This window comes from Theobroma umbraticum, unplaced genomic scaffold (genome assembly GCF_002168275.2).
Source record: "Theobroma umbraticum cultivar Fairchild unplaced genomic scaffold, ASM216827v3 scaffold_130.0, whole genome shotgun sequence".
In the NCBI taxonomy this organism is placed as follows: domain Eukaryota; kingdom Viridiplantae; phylum Streptophyta; class Magnoliopsida; order Malvales; family Malvaceae; genus Theobroma; species Theobroma umbraticum.
This window is the reverse complement of record NW_018397264.1, coordinates 606,582-632,832: the sequence shown is the minus strand read 5'-3', so window position 1 is coordinate 632,832 and position 26,251 is coordinate 606,582. Positions and strand designations below refer to the sequence as shown.

The window sequence follows — 26,251 nt, the reverse complement described above, 5'->3', positions numbered from 1 at the left end:
TTGAATTTAAACCTCTATGTTTTCTATCTATAAACGTAAAAATAAACTTGCACAAAACAATTTACGTATATATTAATTAAAAGAAAATAAAAAATATATAAGAAAGATTACAGCAGTAGTTAATTAGTATCAGTAGCCTCATTACATGTTTATTTTGTCTATGATTAATTTTTTTTATTTATTGATTTATATATATATTGTTCGATTTTGTTTTATTTAGAAAAGTGAGATTCATACCCTTATTATTGAATCAGGAATGCAATATAATTGTAATTTCCTTTCGTTTAGGTACTGTTATGAAAAACCAAAAGTAGAGTGTTAGTACCAATTATGAGGGTGAAAACCATGTAAATAGCTGTCGATGGGCCTATAGATACCATGGCAATCGTTGACGAAAATAGTGGTCCAGAGAGGCAGAGACACCATAAATCATGATCAAATCCAAAATATTTGTCTGGAGAAGCCACCATCTGTCCCAGGTTCCAACTTCAAAGTACAGCATAGCCATGTAGATAAAATGGAATAAATAAATGCGAATATTATTCAAGTTAAGTAGCTGATAAACGAATGTAATAAGAAAGACAAAATTGGTACAATTAGCAGTAGGAATTATATATTATATGAATTATTACGTGGTGTCAGTAAGGGCAACCCCCCTCAACTTTCCTGTTAAAATTGTTAAAGCAGAGAGAGATGAAAGAGAAAGAAGAAGCGTGCGATGTCCCATCTGGAAAACAGTACGGAGACATGATTGGTGATCCCAGCCCACTCTCCCTTCCAGTTGAGTGTTGTGTTGACAAATATTGCAACCTTTCCCTTTCAGTTTTCTTCGCATTTCATTATATAAAATTATAAATTGTAGGCCTTTTGAAAGAGTCCCACCACCTTTTTTATTCTTATCCTTGCCACTGGTATTCATAATATGCAACTTACACAATTATTTTCGTCACCTTTGTACAAGTGTAAGGCGTTGACCATACGTGGGCGTGGGGTATCGTATCGCAAACCACTTTTTCTTTTTTTTTTGTAGAGCTTTGATGCTGCCATTAAATGTGTGACCCCAAACTCACACATTTAATAATATTTCAGTTTCAATCTCTCCCATTATATCATCGTTATTATTATTATTATTATATTAACTTAATGTTAACCTCAAATCAATGTGTATTATAATATTATATTACAATTATTTTGATTGGCAAGGAGTGATTTATTTTCTGATAGTACAGTCTTTTAGAAATAGTCATAAACTTTGATTAATTTAGACTTCCTATCCCCTCTCATCTGTTAGTTAGTATTGTAATATGTGTATGTTGACAATAATGAATGATAAATGCATTAGAAGGGCCAAACCGATAATATTATAACCTACTTGCCTGGATATTCTCCACTAATAACCCACAAAACTTACGAGTGGAATTGCAAAAGAAATACGCCCAACAGCTGAGTTTGGCCATAGTCTTCTTCATCTGCTTTGAGGGAATAAGCAGAAGCAAGGTGGAAATCAAATTGATTGAAAGCAATGATGGCCAGAACCAGAAAGGTGAAAACCATTAGAGCTGCTAAAGGAACACTATTTTGCAGTATAAGTTACATGAGCAATCAGCAACAACAATATCTGTGTCTATACTTTTTGCTACCAGTGGCAAGGATATCAAAACCTGGGAACAAAAAAAAAAAAAGAAGCCATAGTTCGACAATCCTATACATGAATAACTCGCTATAAAGTACAGCTACCAAAGATTAAAGGGAAATAAATTAGTAGAATGTACAAATGCCTCTGAACTACACACAAAATAACGAACTCCATACATAGAGCTTTGGAATGGCTATCGAAGAACCATATTCACACAAGCTGAGGCCCAGGCTGGCTTGTTAGCATTAACTCTTCTATTCTTCCAAACTTTTCAACCATATAAATAAAGATCATTCCTTTCCACTGCTGTCAGATAGATAAAGGCGGAAAATCTTCTTCATTTTTTAAATGGTATGATCGTACAGCTATCCTGCATGTTAGAACAAAAAGCTCAGAGAGAATTGAGTACATATGTACTCTGCTGCATACAAGTTCAGATGAAACACAAAATTCTCTAACCTGCCCTGATCCACGCCCACAGTTGATTTTGACCGTTGCATTCCGGATGGTGGTTGACTTGCACTCAAGTTCAGAGCATAAGGGGAACCTGGATTATGTTGCATACTACTTTCTGGAGAGGCTGGCCCCAAAGGTAGAGGCCCAATTGACCCAAATTCTACAACCCTGTCTGGATGATGCACTGAGCCATTGGCATTAGGGTATAACACTTTTTCAGAACCAGAGTGGCGCAGATCTAAAGACCCAGATTTTCCACCACCTTGATGTGGTGACTGCACCTGTGTCAGCTCACGGCTGCTTCTCTCTGGTGAATTTGTCTCTGGGGATGTGATAGCACGGCTGTTGTTGCGAGGAGACCTTGCTGGTACTTGGCTCCTCCCTCTTGCTGTCAAAGACCTATCTCTGTAATGGTTCTGCAAAAATATTTAAGCATAAAACCACATTGAGACAGCAAGGCCCAACCAGAAAATTTTAACTAAAAAACAGAAGCAGCAAAATGACACCATGATGATGCAAGTTAGCACCAGAGACTAAACTTTATATATTCTCAGCATAAGTTTTAGAAGCCCAAATCCAAAGGCTTAGAATGAGTATACCGTGTTGTGATTGGGAAAGTATGTTCCCGTTCCTCGAGGCTTTGGCATTTCTTCCATTCCAAAGCCTGCACCAGGTAGCATTGATGGGTTCATGGGGTAGTACACTTGCCGTGGGACAACACTATTAGCATTCATTGGGGAAATTGCATTTCGCCTGAACTGCACTGACTGTCGTACTACATCCCATGAATTCTTGCTCTGGAGCTGAGAAGCCAAAGGTGAAATTGGAGAAACAGATGCATTTAAGGCATAATCATAGCACCACCGGCCATAAGACAAACTACGTAAGTGACTATCATGATCCCCACAGAGATCTGACAAGGAGCTCAAAGCTTCCTGACTTCCAGCAGCACTACTGGAAGTTGGATAACCAGAATATCCAGGATAAAGATCCTCTGATGACCAAGCTGAATTCACAACCAATGGAGGATGCTTTGATCCAACAGGGGACTGAACCCCTTGACAAACAACCAACTGATTCTCACAGTGATCACCATGTACATTAGTACCCATCTCATCACCAGTTGCTGGAAGAATGCCAGAAGTCACTTTCTTTTCAGCAAAGCCAGAATTTTCTGGCTGTTTGCATTCTGCATTTCCATTCCTTATATCTCCATTATCCAAAGATGAGCTATAGAAATAGAGATGAGGTGCATGCCGTACATTATCTGATGGAGAAACATTCTCCTCTGAATTTGGATCGAAAGATTTATGTGCATCATTTGAAATTACCAGACCTTGAATTCTGGAGGTTGCCAGGTCTTTAGCATCCCCAGAGAGACGGATTTCTGAAACACCCATACCGTTTGCAGAAGCTTGTGGTTCATTAAGGATTCTACTAAAATTTGTTTCCCTCCCACGGACGTTACCATTATCGACCTTGTGCAATGATCCCTCATTATCTGATCTATAATTCCCAGTCATGGTAATTGAATCTGAAGATTCTGTTTCATAAAAGGTTTGATCTTCTTGACATGACTCTGCACCTGAAACTGATGATGTTGCCCCAAATCCACTGAATCTAGACAAGGATGGGACAGAATCTTGAACATCAGGCCTCTGTCCACTTCCATGCCTATCCAGAGTGTTTGAGAAAAACTTACGAAGTTCATCAGCCATGCTTTCTTCCGCCTGGGAAAGGATCTTTCCCAGCTTCCGAGCCCCATAAGTGAAAGCGCTTCTTATACGATAAAAGTTCCCTACAGAGGAAAAGCTACATTATGATTGACCTTTAAACCCTCTTGATCAGTCCTAGAATCACTAAACAACCATTAAATGAAGCCTGAATATCCTTTTTGTCACAATAGCTGAAGAAAAATTTCTGCTATCCTCAAGGCTTTAAATGTTTTGAATTCAAATGAAAAGAATAATGAAATTTGCCTATGGAAAAGTGATTCTACCTTTGCTAACACTTCGACCAAGATTATTGTTTTCTCTTAAAGGATCTACTATGTTTAGATGCTTTTGAGGGAATGTGCGTGAATTAGTCTCAAATCCCCTTGACGGAACTGAGAACATTTCCACACATTCCTTGAGAAAATCATTGCTAAGCAGTAAATCTCCCCCACCATTTTCAGGCGTCTCAACTGCAAAAAGAAAGGATCAATGACATAAGCATCTTAATCATGTATAGAGAAGAACAATAAAATTTGGCATGAAAGCAAAATGATGTTGCTCACCCACAACTTCTGGCAGGGAGGAGATATGGATTGGACCATTCAAACTAATGCAGTAATTGTCCCAATCAAATTTGCTAAAGTAATCCAAAAATTTATATAAAACCTGCAACATATTCAATCAGTTAAATTCATGTCATCAATTGGTTTACACTGCCAAAACTCCTGCAGCACTCACCGCTAAAGGACCATCTAGTGATGAGTGAAATAGATGGAAAATGTACAGCACCAGAGTCTCCAACGCATATGTAGATATCAAGCCATGATGAGCCCCAAGAATACGGCTCTCATAGTAGCACCAAGCCTTAATCAGTATAATGCTGCGTTTAAATAGATGATCTTTTCCAATAAGACGATCAACCTGTAACATTATCACGGATTTCCTTTTTTTTTAAAAAAAAAAAGACAACCAAACACATTTCTTTTGATACCTAATACAGCATAGCCACCCGCATGCGAGCTCTCCCAATACATGAATATATATGAAAAAGATATAATAATAGAAATCTTATGTCTGTACTCCGTAAATTAATATTAACATAGATCTGCAACATTAGTACATAATATCAGGAAGGGGAAGAGTTGATTGCCATCTATTTCATGAGAGAGAGATAATAACTGGGGGAAGTAGACACAACCTATTAATCAATAATGCTAAACAAAATATGAACAATTGCAGTAATTATCTAGTAACTCTCCTTACTTGACTTGGTAAGGTTTCAAAGTCCTAGAAGACTATATTCATCACTCAAGTTTCTCACTCAATTGCAATCGATGCACTTTTTCCTTTCCAAATGTGAAAAATAAAACCACAAAAGGCACCAAAGGGATCCCAACCAAGAAACTTAAAGAGATGTGTCTGAATCAACAAAGCTTCCAACATATACTAGCGACTAGACATTGCAGATCAATTCTTTTTCTTTTTTTATTTGCATATCAACTCAATTAACATGCAAGAAAATGGCTTTCATTCACACCCAAATTCTTAAAATGCAGCCTACCTGCTCAAGAAAGCACAGGGTACATAGCCCCCCTAATTGATTGAAAGAGATATCTACCACAATGTTCTGTACTAGACACTTTACAAGCTTAACCTGCCACCAGAGAAGCAAAATTTTAAGATAAAAAGCTACACATGATATCAAATGGTTTTTAAATTGAAAATTGTTAATAAAAAAAAATTATCTGAAATGATAAACATGAGGAGGATCTTATATAATGCAGGAGCAACGGATATGCAATCATTTCCATAATGCATACCAATCAAATCTGGGATGGTAAAAAAGAACACACAGTAAAATTCTTGCATAGTTAAAAAACCAACATATTTTAATAAAGCCATGGATGTTTAATAATCTATTTAATGAGATTAATCTCCTACTCTCTAACATCACCAAGCTAAAATCTGTTCATACTCCTCATGAAGCAAAATTTTCACTAACACCCTTGCTACACCGGTTGTTTACAGAGAAGGTTATTTAGTTGCTTCAATACTCTAGGTTAACCACACCTTAGTTCTTCAACATGCTGATTATTACTCCCAGAGTCAAGTTGTTCTGTTGTCATCTTTGTACTCTGACTTCCAATTGCCTTTTTGCTACTCTTCTTGTCTGGTAATTTCTATTGGGCTACAATGAGCAGGTCTGGGCTGCTGATTGACTAAGCTCCCTGATGCCTTTTTTGTTTGGTTTTGTGGGAATATCCAGTTTTCTTAGTTCTGTAATAAAATTGTTTTTTCTTTTCAAAAAAAACAAAGTGCTTATGCCATTTGAAAAGAAAAGTATAGACATCTCTCAATCAAACATGTGACAACCGACAAAGTAATGTTTGAACTAGGGGGAAACCAGGCAGGGATGACAAGATAATAATATACTTGTGAATGCAATTAGAGCTTTCCTTTAAATGTGCCATACTAGTATAAAAGTAAATCATGCCAGGGGCTGTCTCTCCAATCACCTTATTTGTTTACTGAGTAAAAGAAAATTCAAATCAACTAATGAAAAGAAAAGAAGAAAAAAAAAACTTACAACCCTCAAAAGTTTGCTCACATAGAAGCTTCAGCAAGAGCAGTTCATGCAGATAAAAGTGTGATATACCATAGTCCATAAATTGACAAATAAGATCAACTTGATAAGCTGTAACAAAGGATATTTCTCTCAGGGAAAAACAAGTTCTTGGCTGCAAACACCACTATCTAATATTTATAAAATGAATGGTTGTGACAAATATCAGAATTGCATAAAAGATGAAGGGTTGAACTCTTACTAAAGCTTAGAGAAAGTAGCTGCAAAAAAAAAAAATAAAGAAATAAACTTTATTGATGGAGGATGCAATTATCCTAGTTGAGGGATTGAGTTATCTAGTACTTTGTATTATTATACACGAATTTGGCTGTAATCTTTACATACATTTAGGCTACATTTTAGATGATCTAGGTTATTTTATATTAATTAATATTTTGTTTATTTTTGAAGTATTATGGTTTTAGGGTTATATGTGCTATTTTGCATTTTATTAGGATTTTGGGTTTATTACCTATGTTATTTTAGTTTTGATTAGGTTTTGGATAATAATTATTTGAGATTTTTTTATATTGATTACTGGGATTCTCTCCCTCTATTGATTCTTTGTGGTTTTATCCCCTATGTTCTCCCACTGATTCCTTGTTCCTCCCAAATTGTACCTGTAGAGCATAGTAACATTTGCTTCAATCTACATCACTTAATAAAGGTTTTACTTCTGCTCTTGGGAAATCAAAATACAACTTGGAGACATGTATTTATAATTAATGATAAGACATGAGGCACAAGTTCCAAGGCATCATTTACAAGGAAGAGAGATTGGTATGTATACCATTATTCGTTAAATCAAACATTACTATGCTCTAGCGGTGAGCTTGTTTGTATGATTAAAAAGACCCATTTGTACCATATTCTCTGGCTCAAAGAACCTCTAGTGCATCGTCAAGGAAGCCAAAGTACAGCCTTCACCAAGCCAAATTTACAAGTCACGTATAATGCCTTAGATTATTGTTGCCTCAATTATCTCTATGCCAAAGTATTAATAGTACTTCAAATGCCTAGAATCAATTGATTTGCAACAACTATCTTTCTACTCTACAGGTGCAAAGAATCAAGGATTGTCCTTTGAACTTTACAACACACCTCACCCTCTCTATCCATCTACAAATAACCCAGAATAATGACCCCATGCGAACAAGCAGGCAATGAGCTAATGCAACTGCAACAGTCTATAAGTTAAGTTTTTCCTTTGTCGATATTGAACTGCTCCTTCTACATTTAAAATTTTGGACCTTGTTCAAGAATGCCTTTTAAACAAGGTTCAAAAACATACACAAAGGCATCAGAAGCTTACTTGATCGTCAATTAACTTGACATAGGAGCTCCATTTAAGTATGCATGACTTGACAAGCGCAGAAAGATATTATAAGCAATGTTTGTAAGTGTTCCATACAAACAGTTATCAGTTACATCAGTTGCCCCTATCAACCAATCAAAACATCCAGCTCTCAATAATCAATTACCTCATAGGTTCAACCCACCCAAATCAATCATTAAAGCCTCCATCAAGTGCACTAGAAATAGTTGTTACCCTCAACAATCATCAACAAAATGCTGCAGTTAGGAGAAATTGTTGAGTCGTCATCCTCCCAACTCCACCTATATAACTACAATTTCTGTTTAAAAGTAAACTTAAAATCTCCAAAACTCTAACCAGCAACAAAAGCAGAGATGACCAGACAAATTATGCACAAAGCCTAAAGTGGAAAATGTTAATGTGGTCTTCACGTGTATAACATTTAGTTGGGAGAAAATCTTCCATGAGGATAGCATATATGTCCATCTGAGCATAGAAATCATTTGTCATTGTCTTTTTCCAGAAACAGCATTCATCAAAATGACAAAGGGAATACTTGTAAATGCATCAAAGTACTTTACAGCTCAGTTGACCAGGTAATAATGACACTAAATAAATGGTCACGGCGGGGAAATTCAAAATGCAGACAGATGTAAATGTCAACGAAAAATAAGGGATGACTAAAACGAATGCAAACAAGTTGTCACTTAAGCAAGCAGCAAATAAATAATTTGACTAAGCAAAGATCTGTAGAAACATATTAGTTGAAGTTAAAAACCTCTGCCCGAATTAATTGGACATCCTTCACCACAAACTCAGCAGCTCTGTTGTGATCTTCTCTTTCAAGGACAGAACATACATCATTGGACAGAGCCTCCTCAAAGTTTAGGCCACCAAAGGCTGTCAAATCAATATCTCCATCAGGAAGATAGGTCTTCAAGGGGACTGACCCAAATGGAAATACCTGCAATAAATATAAGCAAGATAAATGATTAACATCTATCTAAACTGTTCACTAATTCATATTGAATGTTCTTACGTTCATGATCACATCAATAAATAACAATGAAACAAGAAACAGAAAAACAGGAAAAAATTTAAATATGAAATATATGTCACCATGGAAATTATTGAAATAAAATGTGCATATTACACAGTTATTAACAGCTAGGTTCCTTTCAGCTGCAAATATTAAATGATAACTTCCCCAATCGATTTTTACAATCTTAGGTAATTGCAACTAAGGGCTCTGACAACTTGAAGTGAGTTTAATAAAAATAAACACCCCCTTTATAACCTAACTCAAGGAAAGTGAACTGAGGTTGACCAAAAGCACCCCGCCAATAGCCTTTTCATTCCATCCAGCTCCCAATAGATGAGAAGTCAGCTAAATTTGACAGTCATAACAATGGAACAGTAACATGATAGAAGCCTTATCAGTGTAATAGAATTCTCAAGTTCCACTTGGGTTAATATCTACAACAAGATTAACCAATGACATACACTCCACTTTCTACATAATCAACTAATGGAACTTCACTTTGTCAGAAACCACATTACCTTACATCCAAAGAGAGGTTCCTTAAGCGTATTGAAACTGTTTCTTATAACAACAACAAACCACCGCCATTCTTCATTTCAATTTAATCAATAAATACTAACCCTATTTTATCTTAAATTAGGTTTCTCTTTTCCTATTACTCCAAATTACAAAGAGTTCAGTTTAAGCTCTACTCCATTCTAAATTCTTGCCCTAGTCAATATAGCAAATACGGTAGTAATTTCCAAGTAAATCACCAATTCAACAATGTTAACATTCTGTCACACAAAAATAATAAAATTATAGCACAATATAATCGATAACTAAAAGCTTAAACTATGTTTGATCATCTGACCTCGCAACCAAGGTAATTCCTAATTAGTCTCTGAACGTAATCAATAACCGCTTTTCTTCTCTCTTCTGAAACAACGGTTGGTTGAACCTGGGCAATGATCCCCTGCGTCGCTTCCTCAGCCTTTTTCCAATACTCCGCAGCAATCCCCGCTTGATTCGACGATGAAGACGATGACGATGACGACCTCTCCTCCGAAGCGACGCCGTTTGGTTCAGGCGACCAATCTCGGAGATCGCCCATCAAAAACATCAAAAACCTCTCTCCTCCAATCGGAAACCAATTTCCCCCGTCAAGCCCAAATAGAACGTCCGATCATTCACGCACTCCGATTCGCCGCCGCCCCAATCCAACGGCCCTTCTTGATCTAAAAACGATTTCTTTTATTATTATTATTATTTTGGATATTTTGGTCTTGCACGATCAGGGTTTCAAAAGGGGGAGAAAGGAATAAAACGGCAAGGGAAATTACTACGAAACGACGGTAAAAACTGTGGATTCTTTTTTGAGTGGAAATTTGGGTGGTGGTAAAAAGGGAGAATCCAACGAGTGCGACCCCCGGAGTTATTAAAGATTTTTAGGGCTTTGTCAATTGATTGTTGAATATTTTTCCTTTTCATACTATCATTTAAAAGTTTTATAAATTAACAATTACATATTGTCATTTATTTTTTGCAAAATGTTGATATATATGTTTAATATTTAAAATCACCTTTGCTTCTTGAAATTTCTACATTTTAAATAACTTTTCAAGAAAAAAATTATAGTAAAACGTTTAATAATTTATAAAAAAGACTATATAATGGTTAAATAGAATAAAGTAATAAACAGTAACAACTTTTCAGTGTGAAAATAAAAAAATAAAAAAATAATTGTGATAATATATAAATATGTATAAACATAAAAACACACATATAAAATTTATTTTTTTATTTTAAAAAAATATATCAATCAATAAATTAAATATTTAAATATAAATACATATAAATTTTTAATTTCTCACGTTACAACAATCAAAATCATTATATTCTTTAAGATAAAAATTCGGCTTTTGTTCTTTCAACTCCTAATGTTCAAATATTTACCTAATAACCTTTTCGGAATGTTATTAATAACGTTAACAATATTTACTACTTTGTATATCTGGTACATTTCTCTTTTTTTTTTTGAAAAATTGCCAAGTACATTTCTTTTATTTCTCCTTTCATTTTGGTACAAAATATTATTATCAATCATTTATCAGTTTAAGAAATCAACTTAACTTGTGATTTATTTATTATATTTTTCTAAGATATGCTGTAATATTAGTCGTATTTAAAGTTAATTAAGATATTATTTATATTAAAAGCAATAATCAATAAGTAATATAACGAATTCAATATATTAAAAATATTATATAATTTAATATGATAATCTTAAAAATTGTACTTACAACTCTGGTTAATAAACATTTTTTATTTGTAATTAAATAAATACGTGTCAATCATAAAAACATGTTTATAAAATTTACAAACTCCATCATTAATGCATAAGATATTTTTCTTTACTTTATCACTAAATATGAAGTTATTTTGGAAAGTAAATAAAAGATGAGTACCATTCGTTGAATAACTCAAACTTAATAAACTTTGACTTACACATAAATAAAATTGTTTTATCCAAAACTTCAACATAAAATGGACAAAGACCCTATTAAGTAGTCTAAAGTCAAATTTCACTCATTTAATTATTTATTAAATTTTAATTTTGCAAGCAATGTTAAGTTGTTAACTCAAATCTAGCGATTCTCAGTACTTTAAGCCTCATACAATTCTATATATTTTTTTAAAAAGGCCTCACTAATACTTTATATTAGTTTTTAAATAAAATTCTTTTCCTACTCAGTTAGTTGCTTTTACCATTGCAAACATATTTTATTAGGATAAAAAAGGTTACAAGACTTGAAATGTTAACATTTAAATGATATATTTAGACAATGAATCAAAAAGAATTCTTTTATTTGATCATGAAGCAAACTTTAAGTATCTCAGAACAATTTATGTTACACAAAAACTTAAATACACTTTTATTTAAATTATAAAACTTAAATACACTTTTATTTAAGGTGTAATTCGCATGTGAATAATTTATTGGATCTTAATTTATTTTGAAAAAAAATTATAACATATAAGCATACATTTAAAGGAAGCTTTAGTGTATAATTGAGAGACAAGTGAAACCATTTTGGATATCAAATGCCTTGATGGGTATGGGTGCATTATATTGGGCTATTGGGAGCGCCGACGAAGTTAAAGTTGTAGTCGTCTTTTTTTAATATTTACTTATTATTATTATTATTTACATATAATATAATTTTTTTAAAATTTTTTTTAATCATCTTCATACAAAATCTAAATTCGTTACTAATTGAGAGGGTGCTTCATGGGGTGAAAGTTTTGGAGTAGGATTCTTGAGGTTTTTTTTTTATTATTACATTATTCTTCCTTTATATATATATATATATATATATTTGTTAGCTTTGAGTTTCGAATTCTGTAATTTGAACATTTTAAAGAGGAAGATTGCTTTGATAATACATTTATTTTCTTCATTTCTAATTTTATTTATTTTCTTATGTTTACCAAATACATTTATTATTTTATTCTTTTTGCCTAGTTTTAATGTTTAAATATGTATCATTTATTGTCTAATTCTTTTAATAAATTTAAGAAAATGTGTGTTAAGGATGTAATATGTTGGTGGAGATCCATTTGAAACCTCTTATTTTCAAAATATATTTGTTTCAATTGACTAAATAACCCCTGTGATCCCCAAACTTATAATGTTATAACTAGTAGAACCTTTGGTTTGCATTTTCATCAAATTAGCCGTTAAATCCTAGCTTGGATGATAATGTGATTCTTAAAATACTGAAGTGCTTAAAAGTTTTGGATTTGTTAATTGATTTTTTGGAGTGACTTTTTGCTTTTTAAAATTGGTTAATAGTAAAAAAAAAACTCTAAAATACCAAAAATAACATCAAAATCAATCCACAAATCTAAAATTTTTAACCGCACCCCTAGACATCTTAGTATATTTGGACATTTAATCATTAACGATAAAATTAATGAATAAATATGACAACCTTTTAGTCATCTATATACCTATATTTAAAAGAAACGGCAAAGAGCTCCTGTCTTGACATTTGATAAGATTTTGGCTTGACATGTGATTAAGTTTTTGAAGTGTAAGCTTGAGGCCTGATGGAGTTATGTTTGTGGTTAGATTTTTTGGGACGTAAGCTTGAGGTTTGATGGGGTTAACTTTGGATGGTTTTTGACTTGACATGTGGTTAGGTTTTGAGATGTGGGCTTGAGGTATGATGACATTGGGTTTGTGGTTGGGATTCTGAGGCATGGGCTTGAGGTCTAATTGAGTTAGATTTGGATTATATTTTTTTTCTCTCACAATTGATGTTGTAGATTTTTTTTTTTAACTTTTTATACGTGGGACACAAAATCCATTGAATTTATTAAGGGTCACATGCTTTCAGATTCTTTTCCGTTTTCTACATTTCTCTTTCCCACTTATTTTAAATTTAAAGATTTTATTTAAAATTTTGTTTTACAGAAAGACTTTTATAGATGTGTTTTATATGAAAGCACCAACATAAATACCACCGTAATGGCTATAGTAATAACAGTTATATATTTTGTAAAATAATATTTTATATATGTCAATATACACTAACAATTAAATATGATAATATAATTATTAATACATATCTATTTAACAAAAATAATGTCAATTCAATTAAACAAAATTCTATCTGGAACCCTCGCACAAGCAGCAGACTAATAACATTAAGAGTTTTGAGATCAATAAATAACCGTTGAAATTACAAATACCAAACATGATATATGATCCAAATTTTGATAGCCATGGGTGCTATTTACTAGTTAAAATTATTATAAACTCAAATATTAGTCAATTTAACATCTTAGATCATAATAATTAGGGCTAACTTAACCAACTTTTATAGGTGTCAATAATAGAGGAATAAGAGTTAAAAATTTAAAAAATTAACACGTTGAATTTAACTAATAATTAAAAAATTTATAATATAAAATGATTTTATCTAATATGTAAATCAAGAAAAGAAAAACTTATAATAATTATTTAAAAAAGTTATGCTCCACTGTATTTTTTATATTCAAATATTATAAAAAGTTCTACACATTCACCCCACCACACATATTAAAGCTGTTGTTAAATGCACACCACATAGTTTGATTCCGACCTTTACAAATTATTTTTGCTATCATCTCTTGAATGCAAAGTAAGCTTGCATATTCCTTATATGCTACGTCCTAACGTGGCATTTGAAAACTCATTTTTTGGAGAAGGTACCTTTCTTCCATCTCATCATATTTTTTGGTATCATTAATTATTGATTATATATTAAAAAACATTCATTTCTTTAAAATTGAGTTTTCGATATTTTGATTTACATTACTCTTGTTCTTGAGTTGAAGTATTGAGACTTGGTAGTTCAAGTGTAGGAGAGTCATTTGGATAGTTTATATATAATTTTTAAAAAATTTATCAATTATTTTCAACTTACTTATACTTTAATCAAATTTGAAAAAAAAATTAATGTAATCAACTTCTAATATTCTGATTTTATCTATATTTAACTTATAATACTAAATGTAAAACTATAATGCATTAAATATAATTAGTTAAATACACTATACAAAATTAATAATTTTTTATTATATAATCAAGATTGTTTAAAAGCTATATATTTAAATAATTTCTTTTCAACTAAATATAAAACGTTAAGTATATAAAAAAAGATATACTTAAGATAATTTCCTTTTACAGAATTAAGATTAATTAAAAATGATACATTTATGAAATTTTAAATAACAGTGTAACATTATAATTTATATTTGAAAATTGTATAATAATTTATTAATTTTTAAAAAATAAAATAAAAAAAATAAAATCTATATAATAGAAAAAAAAAACATGACAATTAGAAAATAAAACTCGCATATGATATTATAAAAAAGAAAGAAAAAATATACTGATAGGTTGTAAAAATTTGAAGAAAAAACTATAGAAACTTAGAACATATGAGCAAATATAATAGAAATAAAAAAATAAATATAAATTAAAACAAATATATAAATTAAAACAACAAAACAAAAAAAATTTAAAATTGAGAGAGACATGTGAGATCATTTTTTTATTCTTTACTTATATTAATTATTAAATAAAATATTATTTTGAGAAGCATTAAGAAAATATATAAAAAATTTTAAAAATGTTATATAATATAGAAAAAATTTTAAATATTTTGACGGCAACTCTTCTTTGGCCTCTCATATTTATCAAAATGAAATTTAAAATTTTAATTTTAAGATCTTAAAATTAAATTATAAATGAGATTTGTAATATATGAGATAATTATATTTTATTATTTAAGAGAAGAAAGAATAGTATTCAATGTTTCTTTTTATTCAGAAGGTCAGTCAAGCGAGTCAATCTTATTAATATAAAATAATATTTTTTGTCCAATTAAGTTGAGAAAAATTCATTAAGTACAATATTTATCTCATTTTTTGTTAATATAATAATTAAAATATTTTATTTTACATAATTATATAATAATTAAAATATTTTATTTTACATAATTATATAATAATTTTTTTATTAAATCTTTTTTAAAAGACAATTAACTTTGATTTGAATCTATTTCGATTTTGATACCTCACGTTAATTCGGGTCTCCTTAACGTAAAATCTGTTGCCAGAAATCGCAAATTATTGAAGGGTCGGTAAACTCTATTATCAGATTCAGTCGAAAAGGGGTACTTCTCTTTAAAAGACTCCAGCTAAAAAATATCGAACAAAATGATGAAAGCAGAACAGTTTTGGGCTTCCGGCTCCCCATTAGACCCCACGGCCCAAGCGGATTCGATCGAAAAGAAAGAAAGGAAACAAGTGTTTCGTACGGGCAGCATTTGGAATTCCATTGCAGTAAAAGAAAGAGCAGCTGACGAGAAAATTGCACAAAAATGGCGTCTCTGCTTCTATTAATTTTTCTGTCATTTTCGCTTCCTTTAATCTCCGTTGCTTACAGGCCTGGGGACATCGTTCCCATGAGCAAGATGGGCCAGTACCACTCTGTTAGTTCTCTTTTAATTTCTTTTTCTATAAAATCTTAATCTCTACTTGAAGTTGAGATCTTTCAATTTTGCGGTTTCAGTCGAGAACTGTTTGGCATGACGTGATTGGGAAGCATTGCCCCATCTTTGCCGTTAATCGCGAGGTATTATTATTCCTTTTCTACATTGTCCATTTTTTTTTGGTCTTTAAAACTTTTGCTTTACATATATAAAAGAATTGCAGGTGTTGATTCCTATAGCAAAGCCGACTGGTTACACGGGCGCTGATCCCTACAAAATGTGAGAATTTATTCAAATTATGACACTTTGGTTTATAATTACAATCTTTTTTTTTTAATTGTCGTAATTTGTAGGGTTTCGCTCCTTCGATAGTAAAATGATAAAAAATTTAGAGAAAGAGGAGAAGGGGTTATTGCTTACAATTTTTAGAGTTTAGCAAGAAATGAAACTATTGAATTCAATACCTCGGATTCAGAATGAAATATTTTTGAAAATGTTGCTTAATTCTTTTTTTTTTTTGGAATAAGCCTTTTGCAAACTGTGAATAATGAGTCTGAAATTTAGACTCTTGAGTGAACTTTTGAGACCCTTTTCTGTTATATTTTTATCCCCAGCTTTCCACTCCAAAAATGCTTTCATAAGCTTATGTTGACAGTTGTCTAAAAACCGTACTTTGCTTCTGCATAAGATGATTTTTCTAGATCATGAACGGATAAGTTTGGGATCATTTTTGTTTAGTTTCTTCTAATTGTTAGAGTGATTCATGCTTTATAATGTTTGACTTACATGTAGATCATTCCAAGTTGGGAAGGAGAAGTTTCTAGTTCCATGGCTTTTTTTGATAAATCGTAAGAGTTCTGAAGTTCCAATGATTGATATGCATTTGGTAAGATATCTTTGTAGTTTTAACCCCTTGCTTTTGGTAATTGTGACTTCCTCGAACATCATGTTTCTTTTGGGGATTGTTCCTGTCTATTTTGCATGATTTGACTTAGTTTTTGAACTTCTATGTCATGCAGAGGTACTCAGGTGGCGATTTGCATGGTGTCACTGCTAAAATAGTGGATATGCCTCATCACTGTATGTAATATTATCTTTATTTACGTTTCAGTGTAGTACTAGTTTGCCAAGAAATAGAGAGATATATATCTAATCATGCTTGAAGATATGCTTTTCTTCCCCTACTGAATTTATTTGATATGAGTCTCTTGGGTATCTATGGAACTTCATATGACCTGTCCAAAATAGTTTAGATGATTTTTACTTATCACACGTGGCATTATTTTTTCCTTTTAAAAGAACAAGAAGGCATTTGTCCAGGACCATTCCCAGTAACATAAGGCACAGTGTAGTATTTGTTGCTTTTTTTTCTCTTCTCTATATGCTCTATTGGAAGTTAGAGCTTGTTCAGAAATTAAAATGGTTGCAACATTTTTAGAGAACTCGTGGTCAAATTTGTTCTTGGATCAGGAGAGATGGGAGGATAACTGCTTTGAAAATAGATTCACAGCCTTGTTGTACTGTGCAATTTGGTTATCTGTGAATATCGAACAAAGATTCTTTTCATATTTATTAGTTTCAGAATAACATATCCAGGGCTCCCAACATATAATAGTAGTTCCTATATTTCTTTTACAGTGAGTTGACCTGAACCTCTAATTATCTTTGTCTTCAACAGATGTTGAAATTCATCCAAATATTCGTAAACAATTCTGGGATCCTCAACATTGGCCTAAACATGTGCTCGTCAGATACACCTGGTCAGTATGCTTCTTGTTGAAATCTTTCTAACTTTTTCTTTTGTTAGGCTGGATTTGAAATTTAGTCTGCTTTTAAGTTTCAGAAATTTGTGAGGTGATACTTTGAAAAAGATATTATGATTTAAAGCAAAGGAGAGAGTATCTCTATTGTAGCTTAATATGCTTAACAGTACCTGCTTTAACCGCAGAAACCATGAGCATGTTGAATGACTAAACTGAAAGCTTTAAATGCGGTGGAACACTAAGTTATTTTTGCCGAATTTTGTAATGTCATAATTCAATGATGTGCATGGGAAGCTCAACTATGCATGCCTTTCTATGGAGTTGTTTTAATGTTACTCAGAGTTTACTTTAGAACATTATACTTAGTATACCGTGGAATTGCTAGAATAAGTCAATAATTAGGAAATAAGATTGAACTTTAATTTTTTCTTATTTTTAATAAGATGTAAGTAAGCTCCCATTGTTTGTTTTGAAGTGTGACATGGTTGTGATGGTTATATGACAGGGAGGAGCAATCAGAGATAGATGTGGCGTCTGGATTTTACGTTCTGTTCGGATCAGGTAAAAGCTTTACACTTAATTTAAGGCAGTATATCTGTTTATTATGCTCTGTGCTGGTTGTACATTCTAGTTCCTGAAACACAAAATGATCTGTTAAAATTATGAAATCATCTCAAATGCTAGCATAGTCGTTTGTGATAATCTTTTTCTTAATAGGTTCCTCTCTCTCATAGTAAGTTGTAGCCACAAGTAGTAGCAGCATTCATCATCACATATGTTTCAATTTAAAAGAGTTTTCCCCCATATTTGTTTTATTAGTGTATGTGAGGACTCTTCTTTTTCCCTGTAAAAAGTGAGGCATATTATGATCCTGATAGCAGGTCATCAGTTAATGCTTGAAGAATGTCACCTTACTGAGGGGAAGCCTATGATAAGCGTCCTTTTTGTCAAGCCATGTTAATTTTAGATCTGAACAATGTATAACAAATGCCTGAAGAATGTGAGAAATTATTTGCACAACCGCCACTAATTTTCATTTTTGTGTGTGAACAGGGCTGATGCTATCTTTTATTCTGTCAATATATATCTTGCAGTCATCAAGAGACAAATTAGCAAGGTAACATTTTATCTTATATGTTGTTTATCTAAAATTAAAAAATCCGCGTTCAAGGTGCAAGTAGTTTCCAATTGAGATGGTCTGCTGCTTAATATCTCTGTCTCTGTCTCTCTCATTTCACCTGAACACTATATATTTGTTTCCCAGGTTTGTAAGGGAGACTGTTGCAGAAAGCAGTGCACCTGGAGTCGGAGTGGCAAAGGTTGAGTGATGGAACCTCCAAAATGCTGCAATCCTCCATCTTTGAGAAAAAAATGCGGTCGTTTGCAGATGCGAAATTATGAAGGTAACCGGGGTGTTTAACAGCAAGGAGTTGGACCAAGGAAATGAAGGCTACTTGGTATGGGAATATTTATGTAGAACGCAGTTGAGTGAAGTTGGAATCCGACTGGGCACTGAGATAATTAATTGCTAGCTGAATGGTAATTAGTAAAAAAAAAAAAAGAGTACAAAGAACTAATACTTTGTAGTCTTAACTATAAACTATTCACATGATGTATACCCCCAGAATTTTCTTCTCCTTTGGTTGTACACACTGTTTCAAATTTCATGTTGAATACCGACATTCATCCTGCCCTGGGTTGAGATAGAGTTGAAGTCAGTGAGTCATTGTTCAGGCTGTGTCCATTTTGTTGACTTTGTTCTCAATCTTTGATCTCTAGACCAGGGAGCAAACTAGCTCACCACATTGCTCTCTTTTTCTCTCTTTGATCTCTCTATCATTGCCACGTTAGCACACCGTGTGTTAAAAGTCTGTCCTTGTTGGGACCAAAATTTGCCACCATGAGTAACATGTTCAAAATGTTGGTTCAGGGATCAAACACATACTCTCTTGTATTACGAGGACAAGGCTGGAGATATATTTGGTTAAAAAATTAAAGCAATGGAGAACATAAATTGGAATAAAAATTAAAGAGAGTAGAGATAGAAGAGAATACACAATCGATTTATAGTGTAGTTTGATCCTATACAAGGTATTTACGTTCAGGTTTTGGGGAAAACAATTTAATACTTTTGGAGCTTAATCTTTCCAATCTCATTTTTGAAGGCTAAAACAACATTTAGACCAATTTTTGTTATGAAAAATTGACTATTGACTCTAAGATGAAAATTTTTGACCCTTAGAAGTTTGAGAAGACATGATAGTCTGCTCTGTATTGACTATTTTAATCATAAATTGATACATGCTCTTGAAAACAAGTTTTAAGGTCAATATTTGTTCACATCATTTTTTTCTTTTTCAATTAATTTTCATCTATCTTATTAAATTTAAAGCTATTAAATTTCAATTATAAATTAATTTTAATTTATATTGATCATTTTCTGATGAAAATAGTGCATATCTTCACTATTTTAAAGTAGTGGAGAGGTTCATTATCCCTCTAACAATTAACTCTTTGACCTGTAAAATTGGTTAAATATGGATCTAAGGACAGCAAAAAGGGGGATTAATATGCAAATTGTATAATCTATAATTATCACCTCTAATGTTAGTAAAAAATTTCAAAGGGCTTATGCATCCTACAAGTCGTGAAAGGCCACCAAGAGGAGAGAAAAAAAAAAAGTGGTGAAAGGCCTAATCATGTGAAGACCATTTGCTGAACAAATCAGCTATTTAATTAATTACTTAAATTAAATAAGAAATGCCAAGTACTTTAAATTAGTTTTTATTATCTTCAAATTGCGTGGAGAAATTAAAACATTGTCGAAATAAATTAGCATAACCTCGTAAGTTTCAAAAGTTCTAATCATGTCATATGCAAAGTAGTTTTCTCAATTTGCATAGGGACAGGATGATTGAGCCGAGCTTACACATAGGAAGGATGAGTTTCTTTTATCAAATGATGAGATAAGATAAATTATAAATGGATTCTAAGCAGCCAATGGTTGGAAGCTATAGTGCTATACATTGGCAAAAGCCATCATCATGCCGTTAAAGACACATCTCCTAGCTTTGAAAAAGAAGGAAAAAAATGCCTTGTCCCATACCATGCATCCATCCAACAAGAAATCACCTCCTCTTCACACTAATCACCTATTTTTGAATCCTCAAGCTTTACTTACGATCGATGCAAATATTATCTCTGAACGTGTTGGATTGACATGTGTACAATTATAAAAATAATTAGTATTGAGTTACACAAAAAGAAAATGCATTTTTCATCTCACAAATTTTACTTTATTTATTTCAAAATTCAAATTAAAATCTTATATAAAATATCAGTTTAAGGACGTTTGCTACGACAAGAAAGGCAATAAAGAATTATAGCAGCAACTAACAAGTTGGAGCAACTGTTTTTCAGTTCCCTGAGAGCATATGCTGAAAGATTGGTTGGTCCCATAGGGCATCTTTCGTACAAAGGAGGGGTTCCTCAAGCCCTCCAAAACGTGATGGTCCCGATAGAAGGCCAACATGGGGATGGGAGGGGTGCAATATTTGAGATGGCACGCCTGCATGCCAAAAGTACGGCCATCTCTCATCTTAATTCGCTTTAATTTCTTTATAGTTCCATGTCCAGAAGCGAGTGCAAGATTTCAGACACTTTGTTGCAATTGAAAATTCAGTATATAGGTTAAGCTGAGAATCAATGGATGTCAAGCTGGACAAAAGGTTCATGAATGATTGTCAATGTCTCTATTCAATGGAATATATAAGGAACCCCTTGTTGCCGAAAGTTACCAAGATTTTGATGGGGAAAAAGAGAAACAAATTAACATTGGAAATAGAATAAAAAGAATAAAGGGGATGGCTTGGTCTCTACTTATGCTGTATTGTATCTTAAATGAGGGTGTTTTATAGGGCAATCGCCATCAGCTGCTTTTGGTTTGATTTGTGTCACTTCTCATTGGCTCCTATGTGAAAGTAATCCCCATATAATAATAGAGTTAAAACTAAAGCTGTCTCTTTCAAAGTGTCATGGCATCCAACCAAGTCCTAAGACACTTGCCTGATTGAAAGTTTTGAAACTCAACAATTTAGGTGAGTGTAGGGGAAAGGGGAACATGGCCATTATCACCCATCATTCTGTTTCTTAAGCCCACAAATAATTGAGGCTGGGACAACCAATGAAAAGGGGAAGCATAACCCCATTATCATTTACTCTCAAAAATACAATTAAAAATGACAACAAAAACAAGCATTTCACATTTACCTTTATAGTTTCTATAATATTAGTTACTTAATTCCCATGACGAAAATTTCTTTCTTTGCAGAGGCTTTCAAAGCTTCAATTAGAATGCTTTCTGTACACACACCGTTTTGGAGAATGGAAGAGCCATTTTAATATAAAAATGCTTTGCCTCTAGCTGCCATCCTAGGTGGAAAGAAGTCATCAAGAAATTAAAGTCAGTGATTAGGAACTCGGTGTTTTAATTGTCAGATCACCAATTGCATGATTCTGTATAACCTTTAAGCTGAATTTTAGAGCCTGGAAAGGTCTTCAACTTCAAAAGCTTCGGCTAAGAAAATGATTTGATATGACATAATTATTAAAGAAACCACCCACTCACAATCTTGATTTCTTCTTAAATTAAATCAATCCTTCGTCACAAAACAAGAAAATCTGACTCAGGACCATCATGTAGCATATTATTAAACTAAAAAGGAAACGTACGAGAATAGAAATTATTCTCTATCTTTTTCTCTTGATAATTTTCCCTGAAATCAAAATTAAGTAATTGTCAACATATACATAAATATTATATCAAAAAACTTAAATAAATATAAAACCAAACTAAATCCACACATAATAAAATTTAAACGTAAAATCTAAAAATTAAAAAAAATTCTTTCTACCTATGGCTTCTCGTCCTTTTTTTTTCTTGCTCAAGGGTAGATAAAGTTTTACATTGATTTCAAATTCCTAGATTTACCTAGAAATTGTATATAGATATTTAAGTGCTTGAAATTTACTCTCGTGCTTAACTAATATATACTATTTTTTGTACGTATATAACATGAGGAAAAAAGCAATGATAGTACGTAGAACAGCTAAGAAAGAACTGAAGAACACTGAAAGCCATGGTGGAATGGACAAGCCGCATTGGAAAAAGGTCAGCAGTGACCAGATTGAGAATGAGGGACAAATGAAGAAATTAAATTAAGCAAACTGATTAGAGTTAATTCTTGTAATTGGAATTATGTCAGTGGAGAAACGGTCTCTAAAGCTTAAACTGAAAAAGGTAGATTATTTTACTTAATTTAACAATTCTTCTATTTTCGTTTGTCTTTGGTGTTCCCTTCCCCTGGTGGTGGGCTAGACTTGTTCATCCACTTCTGCTTAAATTATGATTTCCATGAAGTGCTAAACATTCTTGAGTTAGGTACAGTCGGCAAGTGGAATGCATGATTTGACTGCAAAGTAAAATTTATAATGCAAGTGTTTCGTAAATACTAGTAAAACTTTAACTATATATATATATATATATATAGCATGACGTTTCTGTCAACATTTTATCTTGATTTCTGGCTAACATATTTTAGGCTGCCTAAGAAACTTTTATTCCCACTCACGTCTTGTCATGTCTGGAGATAATAATTTAAATTTTGTTGCCAAATGGGTTTTAATTTATTTATTAAACTGTATAAAAATATTTAACCTCGGGCTCGCTATCTGTTTTATGCTGATTATTCAGAGTATGCCAATATTTTTTTTTTGTAGATTCAAAGTCTCCATGGGTATTTGGAATGGCCGTCATTGGCTACATTGCCCTTGACAAACTTTACGTCAAACAAGCGTTTGATTACTATATTAAAATGTTTTAAATTATTGGCCAAAAAGAAAACCATGTTTATCATTTGTAGGTGACAAACATGTTAGTAATTATGGAGCACCATCATGATAGGACTCTTAACGAAAACCAACCAAAATTTACAGACATCTATGTATAAACCATAAATCTTAACATCACAAAATTTTTGTTAGATATGTTAGTAGTTAAAACTTGAGATTCTAATTTGAAGGTTTTACATGTAAAAAAAGTTATATAAATAAATTTTTTCTTTTTCTTTTTTTGTATTTTTTCCCAAAATCTATAAAACATAAATCTTAACTCTTGAGTTCTTTGTTGATCCATAAGCTGTAAATCATGTGTTTGAAGGAGATATTAAATGTATTCTTTAAGTACTTGTTTTAGCTATACATTTGGTTTTAAAATTAAATGCAACTAAGTCATTTATCTTAATTAAAAGCTTTTTTTTTATCTGTGGTACTAATTAGATTCAGATTATGTTTTTTTTTTTTGCATTCATTACATGCTCTTTGTTACTAGCTTTTTTGTAAAAAAAAAAATTAGCACACTATTCTCATAAATTCAAACAGGAATAGTATTTTAATTATTAAATTTTTTCTATATATATCACTTAACCAATGCCTATATTAAAAATTAACAAATATAGATGTATTGTGGAAACCAACATAATTTATTATAAAAGAAATTAACAAATTACTAAAATTTAAAATTAAAATTTAACATAACTCACTACAAAAAAAAACATTAAACAAATTACTAAAGATGTAGCTGACGTCCCAACATTCATAAATGCCAGCAATTAGTATGAAAAGTGCTCTAGACCCTGATTACTTAGTGGGGTTTCTGTGAATAGCCCTAACTAATGCCTACCCCCTTGCTTTGTTACGGTGACTATTTTATCGAAAATTAAAATCATGTAGTACAATTTTATTGTTTAGATTCTTTAACGATATTAATTTAGTTTTATAAAAATAAACGCACGTTTTGTTTTTTTGTTTTTTACTTATAAAAAGCATAATACAAGTAATAAAAACATACAAACTACATCTAAGAAAACTTATTAGTAAAATTTTCAATCACTTTTTATGTTACATTGCATACAATAATAATCAACTTCCAAAATAAAATATAAAAAGTAAAAATAAATCAATCACAATTCTCCTTTTTAATTATTTTTTATGTATTTATGCGTGTGCATACACATATATATTTTTAAAAAATCACATAATTAATTTTGTATACAAATTTTTCAAAAAATTATGTTTCCAAAAAATTTTTCAAGAGTACTATGTCAGTCATTCCTATGATTATCGTCGATGTAACGAGAGAAACTAAGGTGACGATAGGTGCATAGCATGTGGACTTGCTTAGAAAGCCTTTGGAAGTACCTAAAAACTGAAGGGTTAGGTTTTGTTTGTGATTACGTGGAGTACCTAACACAGAGTCAGCCTGTCCTTGTAGACGGAGGACTGTCTCATTATTCGAATCTATGGATGTCTTAACCCTTAACCTTTAATTTGTTCCCTTATTGAAATGCAAGCAAGCATCTTTTTTGCTTTTCCCATATTGAACTGTTTCCAAGTACACTAATGAAATTCCAGCACTTCCAAAAGTAGTTGGTAGAAATAAAAATGATATAGCCAAAATCTACAAATATATATATATATATATAATCAAATGAAGAAAACCCAAGAAAAAAAATAAAAAATCGTGTCACATACCTCAATAACATGGTTTGATAAGACAATAGTTGAGCTTCTTGTCGACGTGTGTTCACGTGGTCTCTTGCACATACTAAAAGTTCTAGCAGGGAATATCCTTTCTTTCAGTTTCTAATATTGCATGCACCTTGGATTTTAACCCTTGTTCAAGCTATATCTGTGTTCCCAATTCTTAAGGATGTTTAAATATGAAAAATCATAACTTATATAGGGGGATACCCCCGTCAATTAAGTAGAAACTTGAGATTCCAGTTTAAAGATTTTAAATATAAACATTAAAGAAATAAAGATGAGATTTGTAAATAAGTTAAGATCCTCTAAATAAAAATAAACTCCACCTGTATTCTTTGTAGTTTCAATTTATGAACACGTACATTTCCCATATTTTAACTGTCGAAACAGAACGTATTACTTGAAATGTGCAAACTGGCTATTATACAGGGGAAAGCAGAAATGACTTCCTCTCCGGGCCAAAACTCGAGAAGAAAGGAAGCCAACACTCATAAACACATATGACTCACATAATTTGAGATGCTTTTTATTATTTCGTTATCTGTTGCTTCCAAATACACTTGTCATTTGAGAACCCTACTACACTGAAGTGAACTTCACTAATCTACAAAGACATACGCATGTATATATTTCCAACTGATTCGCATGGAGCTTTTTAACTCTACAATTTCGAGTAATAACCACTTGATGTTACAAGTACATATGCGTGATTATTTAGGGTTCTTCTCTTTCTTTCTTAATTTCCTTCTGTTTTTTATTTTAATTGGGTGAGTGATAGATGTCTCTCTATTTTTTTTATATACACACAATTAGATAATACAGTAATAAAATAGAATATCATGTCAAGCACAAGGATTGATTATTAGAATAGATGGAATTATATCACTAGACACCATTGTCAATAGTTTGTTAAAATTATTTCTGATGAAAGTAGGAGGGGGAGATACTGAAAAGGAGGCCACCACCGCACTGCGTTTGGTTCAAGAATTTCGTGAAAAGATGAATTAACGTGCGTGTACGTGTGCATGTTTCCTCGTTTGACACCAATAGTATGTCGTGAAGCCCCAAAGGCAA

General features: G+C 32.1%; 2 protein-coding genes across 3 annotated transcripts; one reads left to right on the top strand and one right to left on the bottom strand.

The window, feature by feature from the left end:
- Positions 1 to 1,544: 1,544 nt before the first annotated feature.
- LOC110421242 (PAP/OAS1 substrate-binding domain superfamily) lies at positions 1,545 to 10,169 on the bottom strand. Of its 2 annotated transcripts, XM_021434778.2 has the most exons (9): positions 9,641 to 10,168; positions 8,524 to 8,709; positions 5,369 to 5,461; positions 4,546 to 4,728; positions 4,371 to 4,473; positions 4,092 to 4,277; positions 2,692 to 3,890; positions 2,096 to 2,508; positions 1,545 to 2,006 (listed from the first exon to the last, which is right to left on the bottom strand). In XM_021434778.2, the coding sequence occupies exons 1-9, from the start codon at positions 9,887 to 9,889 to the stop codon at positions 1,946 to 1,948; spliced, it is 2,673 nt and encodes an 890-aa protein (XP_021290453.1). In that variant the 5' UTR covers positions 9,890 to 10,168; the 3' UTR covers positions 1,545 to 1,945. The 2 variants fall into 2 exon arrangements, with proteins under 2 accessions (XP_021290453.1, XP_089640676.1); XM_089784550.1 differs by lacking the exon at positions 5,369 to 5,461 and having other exon boundaries at positions 9,641 to 10,169.
- Positions 10,170 to 15,596: 5,427 nt separating this feature from the next.
- NPU (ATP-dependent helicase/deoxyribonuclease subunit B) lies at positions 15,597 to 19,383 on the top strand. The gene is made up of 9 exons (XM_021435530.2): positions 15,597 to 15,812; positions 15,893 to 15,955; positions 16,036 to 16,091; positions 16,605 to 16,698; positions 16,832 to 16,892; positions 17,491 to 17,572; positions 18,081 to 18,136; positions 18,629 to 18,692; positions 18,840 to 19,383. Exons 1-9 carry the CDS (start codon positions 15,702 to 15,704, stop codon positions 18,901 to 18,903), a joined length of 651 nt encoding a protein of 216 aa, XP_021291205.1. The 5' UTR covers positions 15,597 to 15,701; the 3' UTR covers positions 18,904 to 19,383.
- Positions 19,384 to 26,251: the final 6,868 nt, after the last annotated feature.